This window comes from Macaca nemestrina, chromosome X (assembly GCF_043159975.1).
Source record: "Macaca nemestrina isolate mMacNem1 chromosome X, mMacNem.hap1, whole genome shotgun sequence".
NCBI lineage: Eukaryota > Metazoa > Chordata > Mammalia > Primates > Cercopithecidae > Macaca > Macaca nemestrina.
Window position 1 is genome coordinate 103,178,700 of NC_092145.1, and position 26,817 is coordinate 103,205,516.

Genomic DNA, 26,817 nt, shown 5'->3' on the forward strand with positions numbered 1-26,817 from the left:
ACCCTAACCCCATGATAACACTGCCACCAGTGTGAAGGTATGCACAGTTGCTGCCGGGAAGCCCTATGCCCCCTAGTCTGCTGTCAATGCAAACACCTGCATGACGGCCAACCACTGGCCCACAAAAGGCAATGCTGTCAATACTGGCAATTGCTGCGAATACTCTCACAAAGGTCAGCACCCTGGCACCTGCTAGCACCGTGCTGCAGCTGACGAGCATAAACCCATACATACTGCAGTGGGAGTTGCAACTGGCACATAAGAATAAGGGCAGATAAGGCTGGGCGTGGTGGCTCAAGCCTGTAATCCCAGCACTTTAGGAGGCCGAAGTGGGCGGATCATGAGGTCAGGAGATCGAGACCATCCTGGCTAACACGGTGAAACCCTGTCTCTACTAAAAATGCAAAAAAAAAAAAAAAAAATTAGCCGGGCGTGGCAGTGGGCGCCTGTAGTCCCAGCTACTCGGGAGGCTGAGGCAGGAGAATGGCGTGAACCTGGGAGGCGGAGCTTGCAGTGAGCCCAGATCGTACCACTGCACTCCAGCCTGGGCGACTGAGCGACACTCCGTCTCAAAAAAAAAAAAAAAAAAAGAATAAGGGCAGATACTGCTGCCACAGCCCTATGAAGTGCTTTGGCTGGTACTATCCATTGAAGTATTGTGACCAGTGATCTGGCAGCACCTTGCCCCTTATAGTGGTCCAGGAGCACCTCAGCCCTCCCGGAAAGTTCCTAACCTTGAAAAGTCAGAGAAGAAAGTGGAGACCTGATACCAGTCCCCCAGAGTCAGAGCATGCAATCCAGGAATACTTAGCTGAGTCTTGGCCACCTTAAATATTCCAGAAATGAAGCCAGTCAACTGAACACACCTTATACCACAATCAAATCACCCAAGGTCATCAAGTAGAATAAAAGAAAAAAAAAACTCATCCAAAAAACAACTTTAAATATTGAAGAAACAACAGACCAACAAAATAGCAACAACTCTGACAATTCAAAAAAACCAGTGTTTTCTTTCCTCCAAACAACCACACTAATTCTCAAGCAAGCATTCTTAACCAGGCTGAGATGGCTGAAATGAGATAAAAAAAAATCAGAACATAGATAGAAAGAAAGATCATTGAGATCCCAGAAAATATTAAAACCCAATCTAACGAAGGTAGAATTCACAATAAAAACATACGGGAGCTGAAAGACAAAATAGTCAATATAGAAAAAAAAACACAATGAACCTGATAGAGCAGAAAAACACACTACAAAAATTTCATGATGAAATCACAAGCATTAGCAGCAGAATACCCAAGCTCAGAAAAGAATATTGAAGCTTGAAGATTGGCTTTTTAAAATAAAATAGGGGGGGCGGAGCAAGATGGCCGAATAGGAACAGCTCCAGTCTCCAACTCCCAGCACGAGCGACACAGAAGACCAGTGATTTCTGCATTTTCAACTGAGGTACTGGGTTCATCTCACTGGGGAGGGCTGCAATATCAGTGCTGGTCAGCTGCTGCAGCCCGACCAGCCAGAGCTGAAGCAGGGCGAGGCATCGCCTCACCTGGGAAGCGCAAGGAGGAAGGGAATCCCTTTTCCTAGCCAGGGGAACTGAGACACACAACACCTGGAAAATCGGGTAACTCCCACCCCAATACTGCGCTTTAAGCAAACAGGCACACCAGGAGATTATATCCCACACCTGGCTGGGAGGGTCCCACGTGCACGAAGCCTCCCTCATTGCTAGCACAGCAGTCTGTGATCTACCTGCAAGGCAGCAGCGAGGCTGGGGGAGGGGCGCCCACCATTGCTGAGGCTTAAGTAGGTAAACAAAGCTGCTGGGAAGCTCGAACTCGGTGGAGCTCACAGCAGCTCAAGGAAACCTGCCTGTCTCTGTAGACACCACCTCTGGGGACAGTGCACAGTAAAGAATAACAAAAGCAGCAGAAACCTCTGAAGACGCAAACGACTCTGTCTGACAGCTTTGAAGAGAGCAGTGGATCTCCCAACACGGAGGTTGAGATCTGAGAAGGGACAGACTCCCTGCTCAAGTGGGTCCCTGACCCCTGAGTAGCCTAACTGGGAGACATCCCCCACTAGGGTCAGTCTGACACCCCACACCTCACAGGGTGGAGTACACCCCTGAGAGGAAGCTTCCAATGCAAGAATCAGACAGGTACACTCGCTGTTCAGCAATATTCTATCTTCTAGCTGCTGATACCCAGGCAAACAGGGTCTGGAGTGGACCTCAAGCAACCTCCAACAGACCTACAGCTGAGGGTCCTGACGGTTAGAAGGAAAACTATCAAACAGGAAGGACACCCACACCAAAACCCCATCAGTACGTCACCACCATCAAAGACCAGAGGCAGATAAAACCACAAAGATGGGGAAAAAGCAGGGCAGAAAAGCTGGAAATTCAAAAAATAAGAGCGCATCTCCTCCGTCAAAGGAGCGCAGCTCATCGCCAGCAATGGATCAAAGCTGGACGAAGAATGATTTTGACGAGATGAGAGAAGAAGGCTTCAGTCCATCAAATTTCTCAGAGCTAAAGGAGGAATTACGTACCCAGTGCAAAGAAACTAAAAATCTTGGGAAAAAAAGTGGAAGAATTGATGGCTGGAGTAATTAATGCAGAGAAGGTCATAAACGAAATGAAAGAGATGAAAACCATGACACGAGAAATACGTGACAAATGCACAAGCTTCAGTAACTGACTCGATCAACTGGAAGAAAGAGCATGAGTGATTGAGGATCAAATGAATGAAATGAAGCGAGAAGAGAAACCAAAAGAAAAAAGAAGAAAAAGAAATGAACAAAGCCTGCAAGAAGTATGGGATTATGTAAAAAGACCAAATCTACGTCTGATTAGGGTGCCTGAAAGTGAGGGGGAAAATGGAACCAAGTTGGAAAACACTCTTCAGGATATCATCCAGGAGAACTTCCCCAACCTAGTAGGGCAGTGCAACATTCAAATCCAGGAAATACAGAGAACGCCACAAAGATACTCCTCGAGAAGAGCAACTCCAAGACACATAATTGCCAGATCATCAAAGTTGAAATGAAGGAAAAAATCTTAAGGGCAGCCAGAGAGAAAGGTCGGGTTACCCACAAAGGGAAGTCGATCAGACTAACAGCAGATCTCTCGGCAGAAACTCTGCAAACCAGAAGAGAGTGGGGGCCAATATTCAACATTCTTAAAGAAAAGAATTTTCAAGCCAGAATTTCATATCCAGCCAAACTAAGTTTCATCAGTGAAGGAGAAATAAAATCCTTTACAGACAAGCAAATGCTTAGAGATTTTGTCACCACCAGGCTTGCCTTACAAGAGACCCTGAAAGAAGCACTAAACATGGAAAGGAACAACCGGTACCAGCAATTGCAAAAACATGCCAAAATATAAAGACCATCGAGGCTAGGAAGAAACTGCATCAACTAACGAGCAAAATAACCACTTAATATCATAATGGCAGGATCAAGTTCACACATAACAATATTAACCTTAAATGTAAATGGACTAAATGCTCCAATTAAAAGACATAGACTGGCAAACTGGATAAAGAGTCAAGACCCATCAGTCTGCTGTCAGGAGACCCATCTCACATGCAGAGACATACATAGGCTAAAAATAAAGGGATGGAGGAAGATTTACCAAGCAAATGGAGAACAAAAAAAAGCAGGGGTTGCAATACTAGTCTCTCATAAAACAGACTTTAAACCATCAAAGATCAAAAGAGACAAAGAAGGCCATTACATAATGGTAAAGGGATCGATTCAACAGGAAGAGCTAACTATCCGAAATATATATGCACCCAATACAGGAGCACCCAGATTCATAAAGCAAGTCCTTAAAGACTTACAAAGAGACTTAGACTCCCATACAATAATAATGGGAGATTTCAACACTCCACTATCAACATTAGACAGATCAACGAGGCAGAAAGTTAACAAGGATATCCAGGAATTGAACTCATCTCTGCAGCAAGCAGACCTAATAGACATCTACAGAACTCTCCACCCCAAATCAACAGAATATACATTCTTCTCAGCACCACATCACACTTATTCCAAAATTGATCACATAATTGGAAGTAAAGCACTCCTCAGCAAATGTACAAGAACAGAAATTATAACAAACTGTCTCTCAGACTACAGTGCCATCAAACTAGAACTCAGGACTAACAAACTCAATGAAAACCGCTCAACTACATGGAAACTGAACAACCTGCTCCTGAATGACTACTGGGTACATAACAAAAGGAAGGCAGAAATAAAGATGTTCTTTGAAACCAATGAGAACAAAGATACAACATACCACAATCTCTGGGACACATTTAAAGCAGTGTGTAGAGGGAAATTTATAGCACTAAATGCCCACAAGAGAAAGCAGGAAAGATCTAAAATTGACACTCTCACATCACAATTAAAGAACTAGAGAAGCAAGAGCAAACACATTCGAAAGCTAGCAGAAGGCAAGAAATAACTAAGATCAGAGCAGAACTGAAGGAGATAGAGATACACAAAACCCTCCAAAAAATCCATGAATCAAGGAGTTGGTTTTTTGAAAAGATCAACAAAATTGACAGACCGCTAGCAAGACTAATAAAGAAGAAAAGAGAGAAGAATCAAATAGATGCAATAAAAAATGATAAAGGGGATATCACCACCGACCCCACAGAAATACAAACTACCATCAGAGAATACTATAAACTCCTCTATGCAAATAAACTGGAAAATCTAGAAGAAATGGATAATTTCCTGGACACTTACACTTTTCCAAGACTAAACCAGGAAGAACTTGAATTGAATCCCTGAATAGACCAATAGCAGGCTTTGAAATTGAGGCAATAATTAATAGACTACCAACCAAAAAAAGTCCAGGACCAGATGGATTCACAGCTGAATTCTACCAGAGGTACAAGGAGGAGTTGGTACCATTCCTTCTGAAACTATTCCAATCAATAGAAAAAGAGGGAATCCTCCCTAACTCATTTTATGAGGCCAACATCATCCTGATACCAAAGCCTGGCAGAGACACAACAAAAAAAGAGAATTTTAGACCAATATCCCTGATGAACATCTATGCAAAAATCCTCAATAAAATACTGGCAAACCGGATTCAGCAGCACATCAAAAAGCTTATCCACCATGATCAAGTGGGCTTCATCCTTGGGATGCAAGGCTGGTTCAACATTCGCAAATCAATAAACATAATCCAGCATATAAACAGAACCAAAGACAAGAACCACATGATTATCTCAATTGATGCAGAAAAGGCTTTTGACAAAATTCAGCAGCCCTTCATGCTAAAAACGCTCAATAAATTTGGTATTGATGGAACGTATCTCAAAATCATAAGAGCTATTTATGACAAACCCACAGCCAATATCATACTGAATGGGCAAAAACTGGAAAAATTCCCCTTGAAAACTGGCACAAGACAGGGATGCCCTCTCTCACCACTCCTGTTCAACATAGTGTTGGAAGTTCTGGCTAGGGCAATCAGGCAAGAGAAAGAAATCAAGGGTATTCAGTTAGGAAAAGAAGAAGTCAAGTTATCCCTGTTTGCAGATGACATGATTGTATATTTAGAAAACCCCATTGTCTCAGCCCAAAATCTCCTTAAGCTGATAAGAAACTTCAGCAAAGTCTCAGGATACAAAATTAATGTTCAAAAATCACAAGCATTCTTATACACCAGTGACAGACAAACACAGAGCCAAATCATGAATGAACTTCCATTCACAATTGCTTCAAAGAGAATAAAATACCTAGGAATCCAACTTACAAGGGATGTAAAGGACCTCTTCAAGGAGAACTACAAACCACTGCTCAGTGAAATAAAAGAGGACACAAACAAATGGAAGAACATACCATGCTCATGGATAGGAAGAATCAATATCGTGAAAATGGCCATACTGCCCAAGGTAATTTATAGATTCAATGCCATCCCCATCAAGCTACCAATGAGTTTCTTCACAGAATTGGAAAAAACTGCTTTAAAGTTCATATGGAACCAAAAAAGAGCCCGCATCTCCAAGACAATCCTAAGTCAAAAGAACAAAGCTGGAGGCATCACGCTACCTGACTTCAAACTATACTACAAGGCTACAGTAACCAAAACAGCATGGTACTGGTACTAAACAGAGATATAGACCAATGGAACAGAACAGAGTCCTCAGAAATAATACCACACATCTACAGCCATCTGATCTTTGACAAACCTGAGAGAAACAAGAAATGGGGAAAGGATTCCCTAGTTAATAAATGGTGCTGGGAAAATTGTCTAGCCATAAGTAGAAAGCTGAAACTGGATCCTTTCCTTACTCCTTATATGAAAATTAATTCAAGATGGATTAGAGACTTAAATGTTAGACCTAATACCATAAAAACCTTAGAGGAAAACCTAGGTAGTACCATTCAGGATATAGGCATGGGCAAGGCTTCATGTCTAAAACACCAAAAGCAACGGCAGCAAAAGCCAAAATTGAGAACTGGGATCTAGTGAAACTAAAGAGCTTCTGCACAGCAAAAGAAACTACCATCACAGTGAACAGGAAACCTACAGAATGGGAGAAAATTTGTGCAATCTACTCATCTGACAAAGGGCTAATATCCAGAACCCACAAAGAACTCAAACAAATTTACAAGAAAAAAACAACCCCATCAAAAAGTGGGCAAAGGATATGAACAGACAGTTCTCAAAAGAAGACATTCATACAGCCAACAGACACATGAAAAAATGCTCATCATCACTGGCCATCAGAGAAATGCAAATCAAAACCACAATGAGATACTATCTCACACCAGTTAGAATGGCGATCATTCAAAAGTCAGGAAACAACAGGTGCTGGAGAGGATGTGGAGAAATAGGAACACTTTTACACTGTTAGTGGGAGTGTAAACTAGTTCAACCATTATGGAAAACAGTATGGCGATTCCTCAAGGATCTAGAACTAGATGTACCATATGACCCAGCCATCTCATTACTGGGTATATACCCAAAGGCTTATAAATCATGCTGCTATAAAGACACATGCACACGTATGTTTATTGTGGCACTATTCACAATAGCAAAGACTTGGAATCTGTCCATCAGTGACAGATTGGATTAAGAAAATGTGGCACATATACACCATGGAATACTATGCAGCCATAAAAAAGGATGAGTTTGTGTCCTTTGTAGGGACATGGATGAAGCTAGAAACCATTATTCTTAGCAAACTATCACAAGAACAGAAAACCAAACACCGCATGTTCTCACTCATAGGTGGGAACTGAAAAATGAGATCACTTGGACTCAGGAAGGGGAACATCACACACCGGGGCCTATCATGGGGAGGGGGGAGGGGGGAGGGATTGCATTGGGAGTTATACCTGATGTAAATGACGAGTTGATGGGTGCTGACGAGTTGATGGGTGCAGCACACCAACATGGCACAAGTATACATATGTAACAAACCTGCACGTTATGCACATGTACCCTAGGACTTAAAGTATAATATTAATAAATAAATTTTAAAAAATAATAAAATAAAATAAAATAGTGAAATAATTAAATAGAAAAAAGAATTTTTTAATGAACAAAACCTCCCTGAATTATGGAATAACATAAAGAGACCAAATCTAGAACTCATTGACATTCCAGAAAAAGAAAAAGAGAAAAAAGACAAATTAGAAAATATATTTCAGGATACCACCAAGGAGAAAGTTCTCCAACCTAGATAGAGAGGTCTACATTCAAATTCAGAAAATACTGAGAACCCACACAAAATGCTTCATGAGAAGGTTATCCCCAAGACACACAATCATCAGATTCTCTGCAGCTGAAATGAAAGAAAAAAATGTTAAAGGCTAGAGAGAAAGGGTAGGTCACTTATAAAAGGAAGCCCAGCAAACTAACACCAGACCTCTCAGCAGAAATCCTACATGGAAGAAGAGATTGGGGACCTATATCGAATATTCTTTAAAAACAAAAAAATGCAACCTGGAGTTTCATATCCAGCCAAACTAAGCTTCATAAACAAAAGAGAAATAAGATCCTTTTCAGGCAAGCAAATGCTAAGAAAATTTGTTGCCACCAGATGTGCCTTATAAGAGCCTCTGGAAGAAGCACTAAATGTGGAAATAATAGGTAATTACAAACCACTACAAAAACACACAAGTACACAGACTGTTGACACTAACAAGCAATAACACAAACAGTTCTGCATAATAACCAAGTAACAACATGATGACGGCAACAAATCCAACATATCAATACTAACCTTGAATGTAAACAGGTTAAATGCCCCAATTAAAAGGCACAGAGTGGCAAGCCAGATAAAGAAGTGAGACTCATTGGTATGCTGTCTTCAACACACCCATGTTACATGCAATGACATCCATAGGCTCAAAATTTTAAAAATTGAGAAAAATCTACCAAGTAAATGGAAACCAGAAAAAAAGGAGAGGTCTCAATTGGAATTTATTATTATTATTATACTATAAGTTCTGGGATACATACGCAGAACGTGCAGGTTTGTTACATAGGTATAAATGTGCAATGGTGGTTTGCTGCACCCATCAATACGTCATCTACATTAGGTATTTCTCCTAATGGTATCCTTCCCCTAGGTCCCGAACCCCCAACAGGCCCTAGTGTGTGATGGTCCCCTCCCTGTGTCCATGTGTTCTCATTACTCAACTTCCACTTGTGAGTGACAACATGCAGTGTTTTCTGATTTGTGTTAGTTTGCTAAGAATGATGGTTTCCAGCTTCATCCATGTCCCTGCAAAGGACATGAACTAATCCTTTTTTATGGCTATATAGTATTGCACGGTGTATATATGCCACATTTTCTTTATCCAGTCCATCACTGATTGGCATTTGGGTTGGTTCCAAGTCTGCTTTCATGAACAGTGCCACAAGAAACATATGTGTGCATGTGGCTTTATAGTAGAATGATATATAATCTTTTGGGTATATACCCAGTAGTGGGATTGCTGGATCAAATGGTATTTCTAGTTCCAGATCCTTGAGGAATCGCCACATTGTCTTCAACAATGGTTGAACTAATTTACACTCACACCAACAGTGTAAAAGCATCTTTATTTCACTACATCCTCTCCAGCATCTGTTGTTTCCTGACTTTTTAATGATCACCATCCTAACTAGCATGTGATGGTATCTCATTGTGGTTTTGATTTGTATTTCTCTGAAGACCAGGGATGATGAGCTTTTTTTCATATGTTTGTTGGCCGCATAAATGTCTTCTTTTGAGAAGTGTCTATTCATATCCTTCACCCACTTTTTGATGTGGATGTTTGTTTTTTTCTTGTAAATTTGTTTAAGTTTCTTGTAGATTCTGGATATTAGCCCTTTGTCAGATGGATAGATTGCAAAAATGTTCTCCCATTCTATAGGTTGCCCATTCACTCTGATGATAGTTTCTTTTGCTGTTCAGAAGCTCTTTAGTTTAATTAGATCCCATTTGTCAATGTTAGCTTTTGTTGCCATTTATTTTTATGTTTTAGTCATGAAGTCTTTGCCCATGCCTATGTCCTGAATGGTATTGCCTAGGTTTCCTTCTAGGGTTTTTATGGTTTTAAGTCATATGTTTAAGTCTTTAATGCATCTTGAGTTAATTTTTGTATAAGGTGTAAGAAAGGGGTCTGGTTTCAGTTTTCTGCATATGGCTAGCCATTTCTCCCAGCACCATTTATTAAATAGGGAATCCTTTCTCCATTGCTTGTTTTTGCCAGGTTTGTCAAAGATCAGATTGCTGTAGACGTGGGGCATTATTTCTGAGGCCTCTGTTCTGTTCCATTGGTCTATATATCTATTTTGGTTCCAGTACCATGCTATTTTGGTTACTGTAGGCTTGTAGTATACTTTGCAGTCAGGTAATGTGATGCCTCCAGCTTTGGTCATTTTGCTTAGGATTTTCTTGGCTATCGGAGGTCTTTTTTGGTTCCATATGGAATTTAAAGTACTTTTTCCCAATTCTGTGAAGAAAGTCAATGGTAGCTCGATGGGGATAGCATTGAATCTATAAATTACTTGGGCATTATGGCCATTTTCACAATATTGATTCTTTCTATCCATTAGCATGAAATGTTTTTCCATTTGTTTTTGTCCTCTTATTTCCTTGAGCAGTGGTTTGTACTTCTCCTTGAAGAGGTCCTTTACATCCCTTGTAAGCTGTATTCCTACGTATTTTATTCTCTTTGTAGCAATTGTGAACGGGAGTTCACTCATGATTTGGCTCTCTTTTTGTCTATTATTGGTGTATAAGAATGCTTGTGATTTTTGCACATTGATTTTGTATCCTGAGACTTTGCTGAAGTTGCTTATCAGCTTAAGGAGATTTGGGGCTAAGACAATGGGGTTTTCTAAGTATACAATCATGTCGTCTACAAACATAGACAATTTGACGTCCTCTTTTCCTAATTGAATACCCTTTATTTCTTTCTCTTGCCTGATCGCCCTGGCCAGAACTTCCAACACCATGTTGAATAGGAGTGGTGAGAGAGGGCATCCTTATGTTTGTGCCGGTTTTCCAAGGGAATGCTTCCAGCTTTTGCCCATTCAGTATGATATTGGCTGTGGGTTTGTCATAAATAGCTCTTATTATTTTGAGATATGTTCCATTAACACCTACTTTATTCAGAGTTTTTAGCATGAAAGGGTGTTGAATTTTATTGAAGGCCTTTTCTGCATCTATTGAGATAATCATGTGGTTTTTGTCAGTGGTTCTGTTTAAGTGATGGATTACATTTATTGAATTGTGTATGATGAATCAGCCTTGCATCCCAGGGATGAAGCCGACTTGATTGTGGTAGATGAGCTTTTTGATGTACTGCTGGATTCAGTTTGCCAGTATTTTATTAAGGATTTTCACAACGATGTTCATCAAGGATATTGACTTGAAATTTTCTTTTTTTGTTGTGTCTGTGCCAGGGTTTGGTATCAGGATGATGCTGGCCTCATAAAATGTATTAGAGAGGAGTTCCTCTTTGTCTATTGTTTGGAATAGTTTCAGAAGGAATGGTACCAGCTCCTCTTTGTACCTCTGGTAGAATTTGGCTGTGAATCCATCTAGTTCTGGGCTTTTCTTTTGTTGGTAGGCTATTAATCACTGCCTCAATTTCAGAACTTCTTCTTGGCCTATTCAGGGATTCAACTTCTTCCAGGTTTGGTTTAGACTTGGGCGGGTTTATGTGTCCAGGAATTTTTCCATTTTTTCTACACTTCCTAGTTTATTTATGTAAAGGTGTTTATAAGTATTCTCTGATGGTAGTTTGTATTTCTGTGGGATCAGTAGTGATATCCCCTTTATCATTTTTCATTGTGTCTGTTCGATTCTCCTCTTTTCTTCTTTATTAGTCTGGCTAGCAGTCTACCTATTTTGTTAGTCTTTTCAAAAAACCAGCTCCTAGATTCATTTATTTTTTTGAAGGGCTTTTTGTGTGTCTCTGTCCCATTTAGTTCTGCTCTGATCTTAGTTATTTCATGTCTTCTGCTAGCTTTAGAGTTACTTTGCTCTTGCTTCTCTAGTTCTTTTAATTGTGATGTTAGGGTGTCAATTTTAGATCTTTCCTACTTTCTCCTTTGGGCATTTAGTGCTATAAATTTCCCTCTAAACACTGATTTAGCTGTGTCCCAGAGATCATGGTATATTGTGTCTTTTTTCTCACTGGTTTCAAATAACATATTTATTTCTGCCTTAATTTCTTTACCCAGTACTCATTCAGGAGCAGGTTGTTCACCTTCCATGTAGTTGTGCAGTTTTGAGTGAGTTTCTTAATCCTGAATTGTAATTTGATTGCACTGTGGTCTAAGAGACTGTTGGTTATAATTTCCATTCTTTTGCATTTTCTGAGGAGTGTTTTACTTCCTATTATTTGGTCAATTTTAGAATAACTGCAATGTGATGCTGAGAAGAATGTATATTCTGTTGATTTGGGGTGGGGAATTCTGTAGCTATCTATTAGGTCTACTTGGTCCAGAGCTGAGTTCAAGTCCTAAATATTCTTGTTAATTTTCTGTCTTGTTGATCTGTCAAATATTGACAGTGGGGTGTTAAAGTCTCCCACTATCATGGTATAGGACTCTAAGTCTCTTTGTATGTCTCTAAAACCTTGCTTTATTAATCTGGGTTCTCCTGTATTGGGTACATATATATTTAGGATAGTTAGCTCTTCTTGGTACAGAGGTCGCTTTACGATTATGTAATGCCCTCCTTTGTCTTTTTTCATCTTTGTTGGCTTAAAGTCTGTTTTATCAGTGACTAGAACTGCAACTCCTGCTTTTTTTTACTCTACATGTGCTTGATAAATATTCTTCAATCCCTTTATTTTTAGCCTATGTGTGTCTTTGCATGTGCAATGAGTTTCCTGAATACAGCACACCAATGGGTCTTGGCTCTTTATTTAATTTGCCAGTCTGTGTCTTTTAATTGGGGCATTTAGCCCGTTTACATTTACGGCTAATATTGCTATTTGTGAACTTGATCCTGATGAGCATTTTTTCAAATATTTGTTGGCCACTTGTCTATCTTCTTTTGAGTAATGTCTGATCATGTCTCTTGGTCACTTCTTAATGGGTTATTTGTTTATTAGTTGTTGATTTGCTTAAGTTCCTTATAGATTCTGGATATTATACCTTTATTGCATGCATGGTTTATGAATATTTCCTCCCAATCTGTAGGTTGCCTGTTTATTCTGCTGATTGTTTATTTTGCTTTGCAAAAGGTCTTTAGTTTAATTAAGTTCCACTTGTCAATTTTTCATTTAGTTGCAATAGCTTTAGGGAGTTGACCACGTTCTTTTTTTTTTTTTTTTGGGGGGGGTGGGGGGACAAGGTCAATATAGAGAAGGGTATTTCTTAGGTTTTCATCTCGAATGTTTTATAGTTTGAGGTCTTACATTTTAAATATTTATCTATTTTGAGTTAGGTTTTGCCTATGGTGAAATATAAGTGTATAGATTCTGTCTTACAAACATGGCTAGTTAGTTATCCCAGCACCATGTATTAAATAGGGAGTCTTTCCCCCATTGCATATTTTTGTTGGCCTTGAAAAAGATTAGATGGCTATATGTGTGTGGCTTTATTTCTGAGTTTTCTGATCTGTTCCATTGGTCTATGTGTCCATTTTTGTACCAGTACCATGCTGTTTTGGTGACTGTAGCTTTTTAATATAGTTTTAAGTGGGGATACTGTGATATCTCTGGATGCTATTTGCTTAGCATTGCTTTGGCTATTCAGGTTCTTTTTAGGTTACATATGAATTTTAAAATAGTTTTTTTTTTTCCAATTCTTTGAAAAATGTCTTTGGTAGTTTGGTAGGAATAGTGTTAAATCTGTAAACTGCTTTTGGATGCATGGTAATTTTATCAATACTGATTTTTCCAATCCACGAACACAGAATTTTTTTCATCTATTTGTACCATTTCTGGTTTCTTTCAGCAGTGTTTTGCAGTTCTCGTAGAGATCTTTCACCTCCTTGTTTAGCTGTATTCCTCAGTAGTCCATTTTATTTGTGACTATTGTAAATGGGATTGTGTGAATCTCAATCAGGACATTATTAAGCTACCGATTTACTACATTGATTTTGTATTCTGAAACCTTGCTAAAATTGTTTATCAGTTTTAGTAGGATTTTGGTGAAGTCTTTAGCGTTTTCTAAGCATAAGATCATATCATCAACAGAGACAGCTTGACTTCTTTTCCTATTTAGAAGCCTTTTCTTTCTCTTGTCTGATTGCTCTGGCTAGGACTTCCAGTACTATGTCAAACAGGAGTAGTGAGAGTGGGCACCCTTTCCTTGTTTCAGATCTCAGGAAGAATGCTTCCAGCTTTTGCCCATTTAGTGTGACATTGCCTGTGTGTTCGGTATAGATGGCTCTTATTATTTTGACGTATGTTCCTTTGATGCCTAGTCTGTTGGGAGTAAGTATAAAGAAGGGGTGTTGAATTATACCAAAAGTTATTTTTCTGCGTCTATTGGAATGATCACATGGTTTTTACTTTTAATTGTTTATGTGGTGAACCACATTAAATGATTTGCATATGTTGATCTAATATTGCATCCCAGGAATAAACCCTACTTGATCACAATGAGTTAACTTTTTGTTGTGCTGCTGGATTTGGTTTGCTAGAATTTTATTGAGGATTTTTGAGTTTATGTTAATCAGGGATATTGGTCTGAAGTTTTTATTTTCTGGCGTGTCTCTGCCAGATTTTTGTATTACGGTGATGAAACCTTCATAGAATGAGTTAGAGAGGAGTCCTTCCTCCTCCATTTTTTAGAATAGTTTCAGTAGTATTGATACCATGTCTTTTTTGTATATCTGGTAGAATTTGGCTGTGAATCCATCTACTCCAGGACATTTTTTGATTGGTAGGTTTCTTATTACCAATTCCATCTCAGAGCTCAATATTGGGCTGTTCGAGGTTTCACTGTCTTCCTGATTCAATCTTGGGAGATGGTGTGTTTCCAGGAATACTTTCATTTTCTATATATTTTTTTTAATTTGTGTGTATTGAATTCTTCATAGTATCCGAAAATCTTTCATATTTCCATTAAATAAGTTGTAATGTTATGTTTGTCTTTTCTGATTGTACTTATTTGAATCTTCTCTTTCTTTTTTAACCTAGGTAGCACTCTAACTTATTTATTATTATTATTATTATACTTTAAGTTCTACAATACATGTGCACAACGTGCAGGTTTGTTACATATGTATAATTGTACCATGTTGGTGTGCTGCACCCATCAACTCGTCAGCACCCATCAACTCGTCACTTACATCAGGTATAACTCACAATACCATCCCTCCCCTCTCCCCCTTCCCCATAAGAGGCCCCAGTGTGTGATCCCCTTCCAGAGTCCAAGTGATCTCATTGTTCAATTCCCACCTATGAGTGAGAACATGCGGTGTTTGGTTTTCTGTTCTTGTGATAGTTTGCTGAGAATGATGGTTTCCAGCTTCATCCATGTCCCTACAAAGGACATGAACTCATCCTTTTTTATGGCTGCATAGTATTCCATGGTGTATATGTGCCACATTTTCTTAATCCAGTCTGTCACTAATGGACATTTGGGTTGATTCCAAGTCTTTGCTATTGTGAATAGTGCCACAATAAACATATGTGTGCATGTGTTTTTACAGCAGCATGATTGATAATCCTTTGGGCATATACCCAGTAATGAGATGGCTGGGTCATATGGTATTTCTAGTTCTAGATCCTTGAGGAATCACCATACTGTTTTCCACAATGGTTGAACCAGTTTACAATCCCACCAACAGTGTAAAAGTGTTCCTATTTCTCCACATCCTCTCCAGCACCTGTTGCTTCCTGACTTTTGAATGATTGCCATTCTAACTGGTGTGATTTGGTATCTCATTGTGGTTTTGATTTGCATTTCTCTGACGGCCAGTGATGACAAGCATTTTTTCATGTGCCTGTTGGCTGTATGCATGCCTTCTTTTGAGAAATGTCTATTCATATCCATTGCCCACTTTTGGATGGGGTTGTTTGTTTTTTTCTCATTAATTTGTTTCAGTTCTTTGTAGGTTCTTGATATTAGTCCTTTGTCAGATGAGTAGATTGCAAAAATTTTCTCCCAGTCTGTAGGTTGCCTGTTCACTCTGATGGTAGTTTCTTTTGCTGTGCAGAAGCTCTTTAGTTTCATTAGATCCCATTTATCAATAATGGCTTTTGTTGCTGCTGTTTTTGGTGTTTTAGACATGAAGTCCTTGCCCATGCCTATGTCCTGAATGGTATTACCTAGGTTTTCTTCTAGGGTTTTTATGATATTAGGTCTAACATTTAAATCTCTAATCCATCTTCAATTAATTTACGTATAAGGAGTAAGGAAAGGATCCAGTTTCAGCTTTCCATTTATGGCAAGAAAATTTTCCCAGCACCATTTATTAAATAGGGAATCCTTTCCCCAATTCTTTTTTTGTAAGGTTTACCAAAGATCAGATGGCTGTAGATGTGTGGTATTATTTCCGAGGGCTCTGTTCTGTTCCATTGGTCTATATCTCTGTTTCGGTACCAGTACCACGCTGTGTTGGTTACTGTAGCCTTGTAGCACAGTTTGAAGTTAGGTAGCGTGATGCCTCCAGCTTTGTTCTTTTGGCTTAGGATTGTCTTGGCAATGCGGGCAATTTTTTTGGTTCCATATGAACTTTAAAGCAGTTTTTTCCAATTCTGTGAAGAAACTCATTGGTAGCTTGATGGGGATGGCATTGAATCTATAAATAACCTTGGGCAGTATGGCCAGTTTCACCATATTGATTCTTCCTATCCATGAGCATGGTATGTTCTTCCATTTGTTTGTGTCCTCTTTCATTTCACTGAGCAGTGGTTTGTCATTCTCCTAGAAGAGGTCCTTTACATCCCTTGTAAGTTGGATTCCTAGGTATTTTATTCTCTTTGAAGCAATTGTGAATGGAAGTTCATTCATGATCTGGCTCTCTGTTTGTTGCTGGTGTATAAGAATGCTTGTGATTTTTGCACATTTATTTTGTATCCTGAGACTTTGCTGAAGTTGCTTATCAGCTTAAGGAGATTTTGGGCTGAGATGATGGGGTTTTCTAAATATACAATGATGTCATCAGCAAACAGGGACAACTTGACTTCTTCTTTTCCTAACTGAATAACCTTTAATTTTTTCTCTTGCCTGATTACCCTAGCTAGAACACCCAAAACAATGCTGAATAGGAGTGGGGAGAGAGGGCATCCCTGTCTTGTGCCAGTTTTCAAAGGGAATGCTTCTAGTTTTTGCCCAGTCAGTATGATATTGGCTGTGGGTTTGTCATAAATAGCTCTTATGATTTTCAGATACGTTCCATCAATACCAAATTTATTGAGAGTTTTTAGCATGAAGGGCTGTTGAATTTTTTCAAAGGCCTTTTCTGCATCTATTGAGATAATCATGTGGTTTTTGTCTTTGGTTCTGTTTATATGCTGGATTACATTTATTGATATGCGTATGTTGAACCAGCCTTGCATCCCAGGAATGAAGCCCACTTGATCATGGTGGATAAACTTTTGGATGTGCTGCTGGATCCGGTTTGCCAGTATTTTATGGAGGATTTTTGCATCGAGTTCATCAGGGATATTGGTCTAAAATTCTCTTTTTTTGTTGTGTCTCTGCCAGGCTTTGGTATCAGGATGATGTTGGCCTCATAAAATGAGTTAGGGAGGATTTCTTTTTCTATTCATTGGAATAGTTTCAGAAGAAATACTATCAGCTCCTCCTTGTACCTCTGGTAGAATACAGCTGTGAATCCATCTGGTCCTGGATTCTTTTTGGTTGGTAGGCTATTAATTATTGCCTCAATTTCAGAGCCTGCTATTGGTCTCTTCAGGGATTCAACTTCTTCCTAGCTTAGTCTTGGGAGAGTGTAAGTGTCCAGGAAATTATCCATTTCTTTTAGGTTTTCTAGTTTATTTGCATAGAGGTGTTTATAGTATTCTCTGATGGTAGTTTGTATTTCTGTGGGGTCAGTGGTGATATCCCCTTTATCATTTTTTATTGCATCTATTTGATTCTTCTCTCTTTTCTTCTTTATTAGTCTTGCTAGCGGTCTGTCAATTTTGTTGATCTTTTCAAAAAATCAGCTCCTGGATTCATTGATTTTTTTGGAGGATTTTTTGTGTCTCTATCTCCTTCAGTTCTGCTCTGATCTTAGTTATTTCTTGCCTTCTGCTAGCTTTTGAATGTGTGTGCTCTTGCTTCTCAAGTTCTTTTAATTGTGATGTGAGAGTTTCAATTTTAGATCTTTCCAGCTCTCTCTTGTGGGCATTTAGTGCTATAAATTTCCCTCTACACACTGCTTTAAATGTGTCCCAGAGATTCTGGCATCTTGCATCTTTGTTCTCACTGATTTCAAAGAACATCTTTATTTCTGCCTTCATTTTGTTATGTACCCAGTAGTCATTCAGGAGCAGGTTGTTCAGTTTCCATGTAGTTGAGCAGTTTTGAGTGAATTTCTTAGTCCTGAGTTCTGTTTCATTGCACTGTGATCTGAGAGACAGTTTGTTATAATTTCTGTTCTTTCACATTTGCTGAGGAGTGCTTTACTTCCAACTACGTGATCAATTTTCGAATAAGTGCAATGTGGTGCTGAGAAGAATATATATTCTGTTGATTTGGGGTGGACAGTTCTGTAGATGTCTATTAGGTCCACTTGGTGCAGAGTTGAGTTCTCGTTAAGGTTCTGTCTCATTGATCTGTCTAATGTTGACAGTGGAGTGTTGAAGTCTCCCATTATTATTGTATGGGAGTGTAAGTCTCTTTGTAAGTCTCTAAGGACTTGCTTTATGAATCTGGGTGCTCCTGTATTGGGCGCATATATATTTAGGATAGTTAGCTCTTCCTGTTGAATTGATCCCTTTACCATTATGTAATGGCCTTCTTTGTCTCTTTTGATCTTTGACGGTTTAAAGTCTCTTTTATCATAGACTAGGATTGCAACCCCTGCTTTTTTTTTGTTCTCCATTTGCTTGGTAGATTTTCCTCCATCCCTTTATTTTGAGCCTATATATGTCTCTGCATGTGAGATGGGTCTCCTGAATACAGCAGACTGATGGGTCTTGACTCTTTATCCAGTTTGCCAGTCTGTGTCTTTTAATTGGAGCATTTAGTCCATTTACATTTAAGGTTAATATTGTTATGTGTGAACTTGATCCTGTCATTATGATATTAGCTGGTTATTTTGCTAATTAGTTGATGCAGTTTCTTCCTAGTATCGATGGTCTTTGCATTTTGGCATGTTTTTGCAATGGCTGGTACCGGTTGTTCCTTTCCATGTTTAGTGCTTCCTTCAGGATCTCTTGTAGGGCAGGCCTGGTGGTGACAAAATCTCTAAGCATTTGCTTTTCTGTATAGGATTTTATTTCTCCTTTACTGATGAAACTTAGTTTGGCTGGATATGAAATTCTGGCTTGAAAATTCTTTTCTTTAAGAATGTTGAATATTGGCCCCCACTCTCTTCTGGCTTGTAGAGTTTCTGCCGAGAGATCTGCTGTCAGTCTGATGGGCTTCCCTTTGTGGGTAACCCGACCTTTCTCTCTGGCTGCCCTTAACAGTTTTTCCTTCATTTCAACTTTGGTGAATCTGACAATTATGTGTCTTGGAGTTGCTCTTCTCGAGGAGTATCTTTGTGCCGTTCTTTGTATTTCCTGAATTTGAATGTTGGCCTGCCTTACTAGGTTGGGGAAGTTCTCCTGGATGATATCCTGAAGAGTGTTTTCCAACTTGGTTCCATTTTCCCCCTCACTTTCAGGCAGACCAATCAGATGTAGATTTGGTCTTTTCACATAATCCCATATTTCTTGGAGGCTTTGTTCATTTATTAGTCCTTTTTTTCCTCTAGACTTCTCTTCTCACTTCATTTCATTCATTTGATCTTCAATCATTGATACTCTTTCTTCCAGTTGATCGAGTCGGTTACTGAAGCTTGTGCATTTGTCATGTATTTCTCATGTCATGGTTTTTATCTCTGTCTGTTCGTTTGTGGCCTTCTCTGCATTGATTATTCTAGTTATCCATTCTTCCGTTCTTTTTTCAAGATTTTTAGTTTCTTTGCCTTGGGTACGTAGTTCCTCCTTTAGCTCTGAGAAGTTTGATCAACTGAAGCCTTCTTCTCTCAACTCATCAAAGTCATTCTCCGTCCAGTTTTGATCCATTGCTGGTGATGAGCTGCATTCCTTTGGAGGGGGAAATGCGCTCTGATTTTTTGAATTTTTTGAACTCCCAGCTTTTCTGACCTGCTTTTCCCCATCTTTGTGGTTTTATCTGCTTTTTGTCTTTGATGCTGGTGACGTACTGATGGGCTTTTGATGTGGGTGTCCTTTCTGTTTGTTAGTTTTCCTTCTAACAGTCAGGACCCTTAGCTGTAGGTGTGTTGGAGATTGCTTGAGGTCCTTTCCAGACCCTGATTGCCTGGGTATCAGCAGCAGAGGCTGCAGAAGATAGAATATTGCTGAACAGTGAGTGCTGCTGTCTGATTCTTGCTCTGGAAGCTTCATCTCAGTGGCGTACCCCGCCATTGAGGTGTGAGGTGTCAGTCTGCACCTTGTGGGGGATGTCCCCCAGTTAGGCTACTCGGGGTCAGAGACCCACTTGAGCAGGCAGACTGCCCCCAGAGGTGGAGTCTACAGAGACAGGCAGGCCTCCTTGAGCTGCTGTGGGCTCCACCCAGTTCGAACTTCCCAGAGGCTTTGTTTACCTACTTAAGTCTCAGCAATGGCAGGCATCCCTCCCCCAGCCTCGCTGCTGACTTGCGGTTAGATCTCAGACTGCTGTGCTAGCAATGAGGGAGGCTCCATGGGCATGGGACCCTCCCGGCCAGGTGTGGGATATAATTTCCTGATGTGCCGTTTGCTAAGACCCTTGGTAAAGCGCAGTATTAGGGTGGGAGTTACCTGATTTCCCAGGTGTTGTGTGTCTCAGTTTCTAAATGGATTCCCTTCTCCCTTGAGCTTCCCAGGTGAGGAGATGCCTCGCCCTGCTTCAGCTCTCACTGGTCGGGCTGCACTAGCTGACCAGCACCAATTGTCCGGCACTCCCCAGTGAGATGAACCTAGTACCCTATTTGAAAATGCAGAAATCACCTGTCTTCTGTGTCACTCGCACTGGGAGCTGGAGGCTGGAGCTGTTCTTATTCGGCCATCTTGCTCACACCCCCTCAGTCTAACTTATTTTTGAAAAACAAACTCTTAATTTCATTTATCTTTTGTATAGAATTTTACATCTATATTTTACTAACTTCTTTTAGTTATTTCTTTTTTTCTGCTGGCTTTGGAATTGATTTTTTCTTATTATTATAGTTCCCCTTGGTGTGATGTTATATTGTTAATTTGAGATCTTTCCAACTTCTTGAAGAAGGATTTAGTTCTATAAACTTTCCTGATAACAATGCTTGAGTGGCACCTTAATGACTTTGGTAAGATGTGTCATTATTTTCATTAATTTTAGAGTTATTTTTGTTTTCTTTTATTTCTGCCTTAATTTTAATGTTCACCTAAGAGTTATTAATCACTGTCTTTGATTTATGCCTTAATTTCAATGTCCACCTAGGAGTTTTTCATGAGAAAATTGTTTAATATCCATGTATTTGTGTAGTTTTGGGAGATCTTGATATTGATTTCTATTTTTATTTCACTCTGGTCCAAGAGTGTGCATGGTAAGATTTAATATTTTAATTTATTGAGACTTGAAGTCTGACTGACCATGTAGAGTATGCTCCATGTACAGATGAGTTGAATGTATATTCCATGGTTTTTGGGTGGAGTATTTTGTAGATGTCTATTAAGTACAATTGGTCAAGTGTTGAGGTAAAGTCCTGAGTTTCTTTTGTTAGTTTTCTGCCTTGATGATCTGTCTAACACTATCAGTGGGGTTTTGAAATATGCTACTATTATTTTGTAGCTGTCTAAGATTTTTCTTAGGTCATGAAGATTTTTCTGTGAATCTGAGCACTCCAATGTTGGGTGCATACATATTTAAGATGGTTCAGTCTTCTCGTTGAATTAAAACCTTTATCATTATATAATGCCCTTCTTTGAATTTCCTGATTGTTGTTGGTTTAAGATCTGTTTTATCTGATAAAAAGAATAGCAACTCCTGCTCTTGTTTCCTGTTTGCATGATAGATCTTCCTACATCCTTTCACTTTGAGCATGTGGGTACCATTACATGTGAGATGGGCCTCTTAGAGAAAACAGATGGTTGGGTCTTGTTTTTTCATCCAGCCTGACACTCTATTTTAACTGGGGCATGTAGCTCATTTACATTCAAATACGTGTGATTTTATTCAAGTCATGCTATTAGCTGTTTGTTATATAGACTTGATTGCATAGTTGTTTTATAGTGCATGCAAGCTATCAGCTTGAGTGTTTCTGTGACAGCCGGTGTCATTCTTTTGAATCCATGTTTAGCACTTCCTTAAGGGCTTCATGTAAGGTTGGTCTAGTTGAAAAATATTCTCTCAGCATTTTCGTGTCTGAGAAGAATTTTATTTCTCCTTCATTTATGAAGTTTATTTGTGAGGATATGAAATTTTTGGCTGGAATTTCTTGTCTTTAGTGATGCTGAAAATAGACCCCTAATATCTTCTCATTGTTAAGGTTTCTGCTGACAGATCTACTGCTTGCCTGATGGAGTTCTCTCTGCATGTGACTTAACCCTTCTCTCTAGCTGCCTTTGAGATTTATTTATTTATTTATTTATTTATTTTTGCATTGACCTTGATGAATCTGATTACTATGTTCCTTGGGAATGGTCATCTTACATAGTATGTGGCCACCATTATTTGTACCACTTTGATTTGCATGTCAACCTCTTCACCAAGACTGGTGTCAACTTCTTCACCTCAGATATATTTTCCAATTGATTATTCTCTCTCCTTCTCTCTTGAGAATGCTGATGAGTCATAGGCTTGGTTTTCTTATATTATTCCATATTTCTTGGAGTTTCCTTTAAGTTTATAATTTCTTTTTCTTTATTTTTGTCTGACTAAGGTGATCTGTGAAAACAGTATTCAAGCTCTGGGATTCTTTCCTCAGCTTGGTCTATTCTGCTGTTAATACTTCCAATTGTATTATGAAATTCTCGTAGTGAGTCTTTAAGTTCTAGAAGCTCTGTTTTGTTGTTTCCTAAAATGTCCATTTTGTCTCCCATCTCTTGGGTCATTTTACTGGATTCTTTGGATTCCTTGGATTGAATTTCAACTTTCTCCTGAATCTCAGTAAGTTTCATTGACACCCACATCCTGAAGACTGTGCCATCTCAGTCATTTCAGACTGGTTAAAAACCATTTCTGGGGAGCTATTGGACTTATTTTGAGGTCAATAGGGACACTTGGCTTTTTGGATTTCCAGAGTTCTTGCACTGATTTATTCTAATATTTGAGGATTGGTATTTCTGTAACTGTGGTGTAAGTTCAGTATAGTTCGTTGGCTATGTTTGTGGATCCTTTCAGAAGGCCAGTGTTCTGTATAGGATTTTTTTTTTTTTTTTTTTTTGTATGGAGTTTTGCGCTTCTTGCCCAGGCTGGAGTGCAATGGAACAGATCACTGCAACTTCCACCTCCTGGGTTCAAGTGTTTCTCCTGCCTCAGCCTCCCGAGTAGCTGGGACTACAGACGCTTGCCACCATGCCCACCTAATTTTTTTTTTTTTTTTTTTTTTTTTTTTGTAATTTTAGTAGAGACGTGGTTTCATCATGTTGGCCAGGCTGGTCTCAAACTCCTGACCTCAGGTGATCCACCCCCCTCAGCCCCCCAAAGTGCTGGGATTACAGGCATGAGCCACTGCACCTGGCTTCTGTAGGATCTTTATGTGTGTTTGAATTCTTGCACTTGGTTTCACAGGTGTATATATTAGCCGGATGACTGACGTGTTGTAGTTTGGGCTGCAATCCAGTAGATGAAGCGTTTAAGAGTAATGGCCAGTAGCTAGGTTAATACCAAGCTGTGCAGCTCTTTTGCATTTCCTTTAGCATGTGGGCATGCTATTGAGTTGGGAGAGCAGAAAGAGATAGCACCTCCCTCACCAGATCTGCTCCTGGGATTTGGGAGTGCCCCCTGTGATCAGTGGTGCTGCACTGGCATTTCTTTTGTTAGCTATTCTGTACCACCAGCCCTCTCGGGCAGGGGTTGCAGCAGAGAGATATGCCACACTCTATGGACCCACCCTGTGGAGTCTCATCTGGCCCAGGAACCCATGCATCTCTCACCTCTCAGTGTTCTGGGGTTGGGAACTCCTCTCCAACTTCATTACTGTCCACAGATCTCTGCTCCTTACTCTCAAGTATCATGCTATAGCTCTGGGTGCACATAACTGTCCCTTAGCTGGGGTTCGGTTCTGCCTGTGCTAGGGGATCCAATATGCTCCAGGCTAGCTAGGAAAGTACTCAGGTGCATCAATACACTGAGGCTGGGCTGCAAGGGCTGTTATGTGCACCTGCTCCTGCAAAGCAGCTAGGCATGGATGCTGGGAGAGGCTGACAGGCAGTAAAGCTTGCAGAGCAGATGCACCTCAGTCCCGTGAAGAAGCTGGCTCTGCTCTCTCTTGGGTCAGAGGTCACCTGGCCTGCACCTCCTCGGAGGAATGGGAAGCCCTGGGGATTGGTGCCTATGGCTACTCTCAGCTGGAGCTGCCCAGAGTACCAAAAGCTTCCAGGCTCCAAGCCCTCTGAAGGCCTGTCTCCGCCTCCTCGCCGTCAGATCTTCCTGCCAGCTCATATACCCATGGGCGACAAGGGGTCCCCTATAGCTAGGATCCCAGAGATTTCCGGTGAAGGTGAGGCCTCAGTTCCCTCACTGACCCCTTTCACAGGAGCCATTTAAGGCCAGGTTTCAGTTATTGATTTTAAATCGTTTTTTAAATATATATTCACTGAAAGCCATACATTTCCCTCTAAATATTAATCTAGTTACATCCCATAAATTTTGTTATATTATTATATTTTTTCTTTCAGTTTAAATGTTTCCTTGTGATTCATTTCTTTGACCTATGGGTTATTTAAAAATATGTCGTTTACTTTCCAAATATTTGGGATTTTCATTTACTTTTGAGGCTAGCAGGAAGTTACAAAATAAGAACTGTATGACAGAGAAAGCACAGGTCTTTATCAGAATCCAAGTTTGGCTTTAGCCAAACTAGGGTCATGAGCCTCAATTGTCTTATCTGAAAAATGAGATCAATAATACTATTCTTATAAGTTTGCTGTGAGGATTAATGGATACTGAGCATAGTGCCCCCATATGCCATACAGAGCTAACAGAGGATGACCATTATCATTTTTCCCAATGGAACTTGCTGAATATTTCCTCTCATTTCAAAACTGAGGAAGCAGCATGAATTAGTCCTTCACTTTTATAACATCCTTTTTAGTTTATAAGTTTAGAAAATGTAGCAACTTGTGAATTAAACTCATGTAGCCAAAAATAAAAGAATAGTACCTTGTAGCTGGAAAGCTTCCTTGACTGTCAAAGGAACCCCAAGGAAGGGCCATTTATTTTCCAGGGTGGCTTCATCTTCCTGCTTCTCTGCAAGCTTTTGATCTACAGCATGAGCCTCCTTCATTGCTTCCTCAAACCTAAGAAGAAATAAAACAATGCAAACTTTAACTACATAAACAAGTCATCCGACCAACTTTATTAAAAGAATACCCATATCAACATGTTAATATGTAATCAACATATTAAAGTTAATGTACCTGTCAAGAGCCTTATAAAGTTGACCATTTGAGCCAGTGATTCTCCTTTTAAGAATCCATCATAAGAACAGTAATCCAACCTAGCTGTTGGATTAGCTAGGTTGTAGAATTATCCATACAGAAAGCTGGTCATTGCATCATTATTTATATTAGAAAAACACATAAAATCTCCCTGTCTCCAAATAAATAATTATAGATATCTACAACAGACAACTGTATGGCCAATAAAGGTGGTGTTGCATAAAGGCCATAAACAGACACTTCTCAAAAGAAGTCATTTATGCAGCCAACAATCATGAAAAAAAGCTCAACATCACTGATCATTAGAGAAATTCAAATAAAAACCTAAATGAGATACCATCTCGCACCAGTCAGAATGGCAATTATTAAAAATCAAGAAACAACAGATGCTGCCGAGGCTACAGAGGTAAAGGAATGCTTTTATACTGTTGGTGAGAATGCAAAGTAGTTCAACCATTGTGAAAGACAGTGTGACAATTCTTCAAAGACCTAGAACCAGAAATTCCATTTGATCCAGCAATCCCATTATTGGGTATATACCCAAAGGAATATAAATCATTCCATTATAAAGATACGTGGACATATATGTTCATTGCACCACTATTCACAACAGTAAAGACATGGAATCAACCCAAATTCCCCTAAATGATAGACTGGATAAAGAAAATGTGGTACATCGACACCATGGAATGCTATGCAGCCATAAAAAGAAATTAGATCATATTCTTTGCAGGGACATGGATGGAGCTGGAAGCCATTATCCTCAGCAAACTAATGCAGGAATAGAAAACCAAACACTGTATGTTCTCACTCATAAGTGGGAGCTGAATAATGAGGACACATGGACACAGGGAGGGAAACAACTCACACTGGGGCCTCTCAGGGGTGACAAGAGCATCAGAAAAAATAGCTAATGCATGCTGGACTTAACACTTAGGTGATGGATTGATAGGTGCAGAAAACCACTATTGTAAAAGTTTACCTTTGTAACAAACCTGCACATCCTGCACATGTACCCCAGTACTTAAAGTAAAATAAAATAAAATAAAGTGGTGTTTCCTAAAAGTTTTACTGCCCTTTGGAAATTCCTATAATGTAATGTCATTTAATGTAAGTGAAAAGGGAAGGTTATAGCAGTATATTCCTAGTATAACCTCAATCATGTGAAAATCGTAGGCAAAACATTAACAGTGAATAACTACTCTTTTGGTGCTATGATTACAGGTAATTTTTTGTTGTTTTTTGCAAATGTTCTATAACGGACATAATTACAGCAATTTCCAGAATGAAATACAATAAGTCAGTATGTCCAAAAGAGCACAGTTTTAATGTATGTGGTAATACAATCACTAAAGTATGCAATTCCAGTGTAATTTCTCAGTATCTCAAATATTAATTCTTGAAAATGAAATGTAAAATCCTCTACATAACTTTTCATGTGACTTAAAATAACTTTAATAAAATATCTTTGGGCTCAATAGTAATAGTAATTATGTTTATTACTTCAAAAATATACAAAGTATAAAAAAAATATGACAATGTCTATGCTTTTAAGATGAATAAAAATTAAGGCACTCTCATTTCCTA

The 26,817-nt window shown here is 39.3% G+C and overlaps 1 protein-coding gene across 3 annotated transcripts in view; it reads right to left on the reverse strand.

The window, feature by feature from the left end:
• Positions 1 to 26,817, reverse strand: part of LOC105463874 (fatty acid amide hydrolase 2) — a 192,593-nt gene that overhangs the window by 138,257 nt on the left and 27,519 nt on the right. For all 3 annotated transcript variants that reach the window (XM_071088628.1, XM_071088629.1, XM_071088627.1), the window contains exon 3: positions 24,953 to 25,089. In XM_071088628.1, the coding sequence (XP_070944729.1) occupies positions 24,953 to 25,089 (137 nt within the window). The remainder of the gene's footprint in view (positions 1 to 24,952; positions 25,090 to 26,817) is intronic.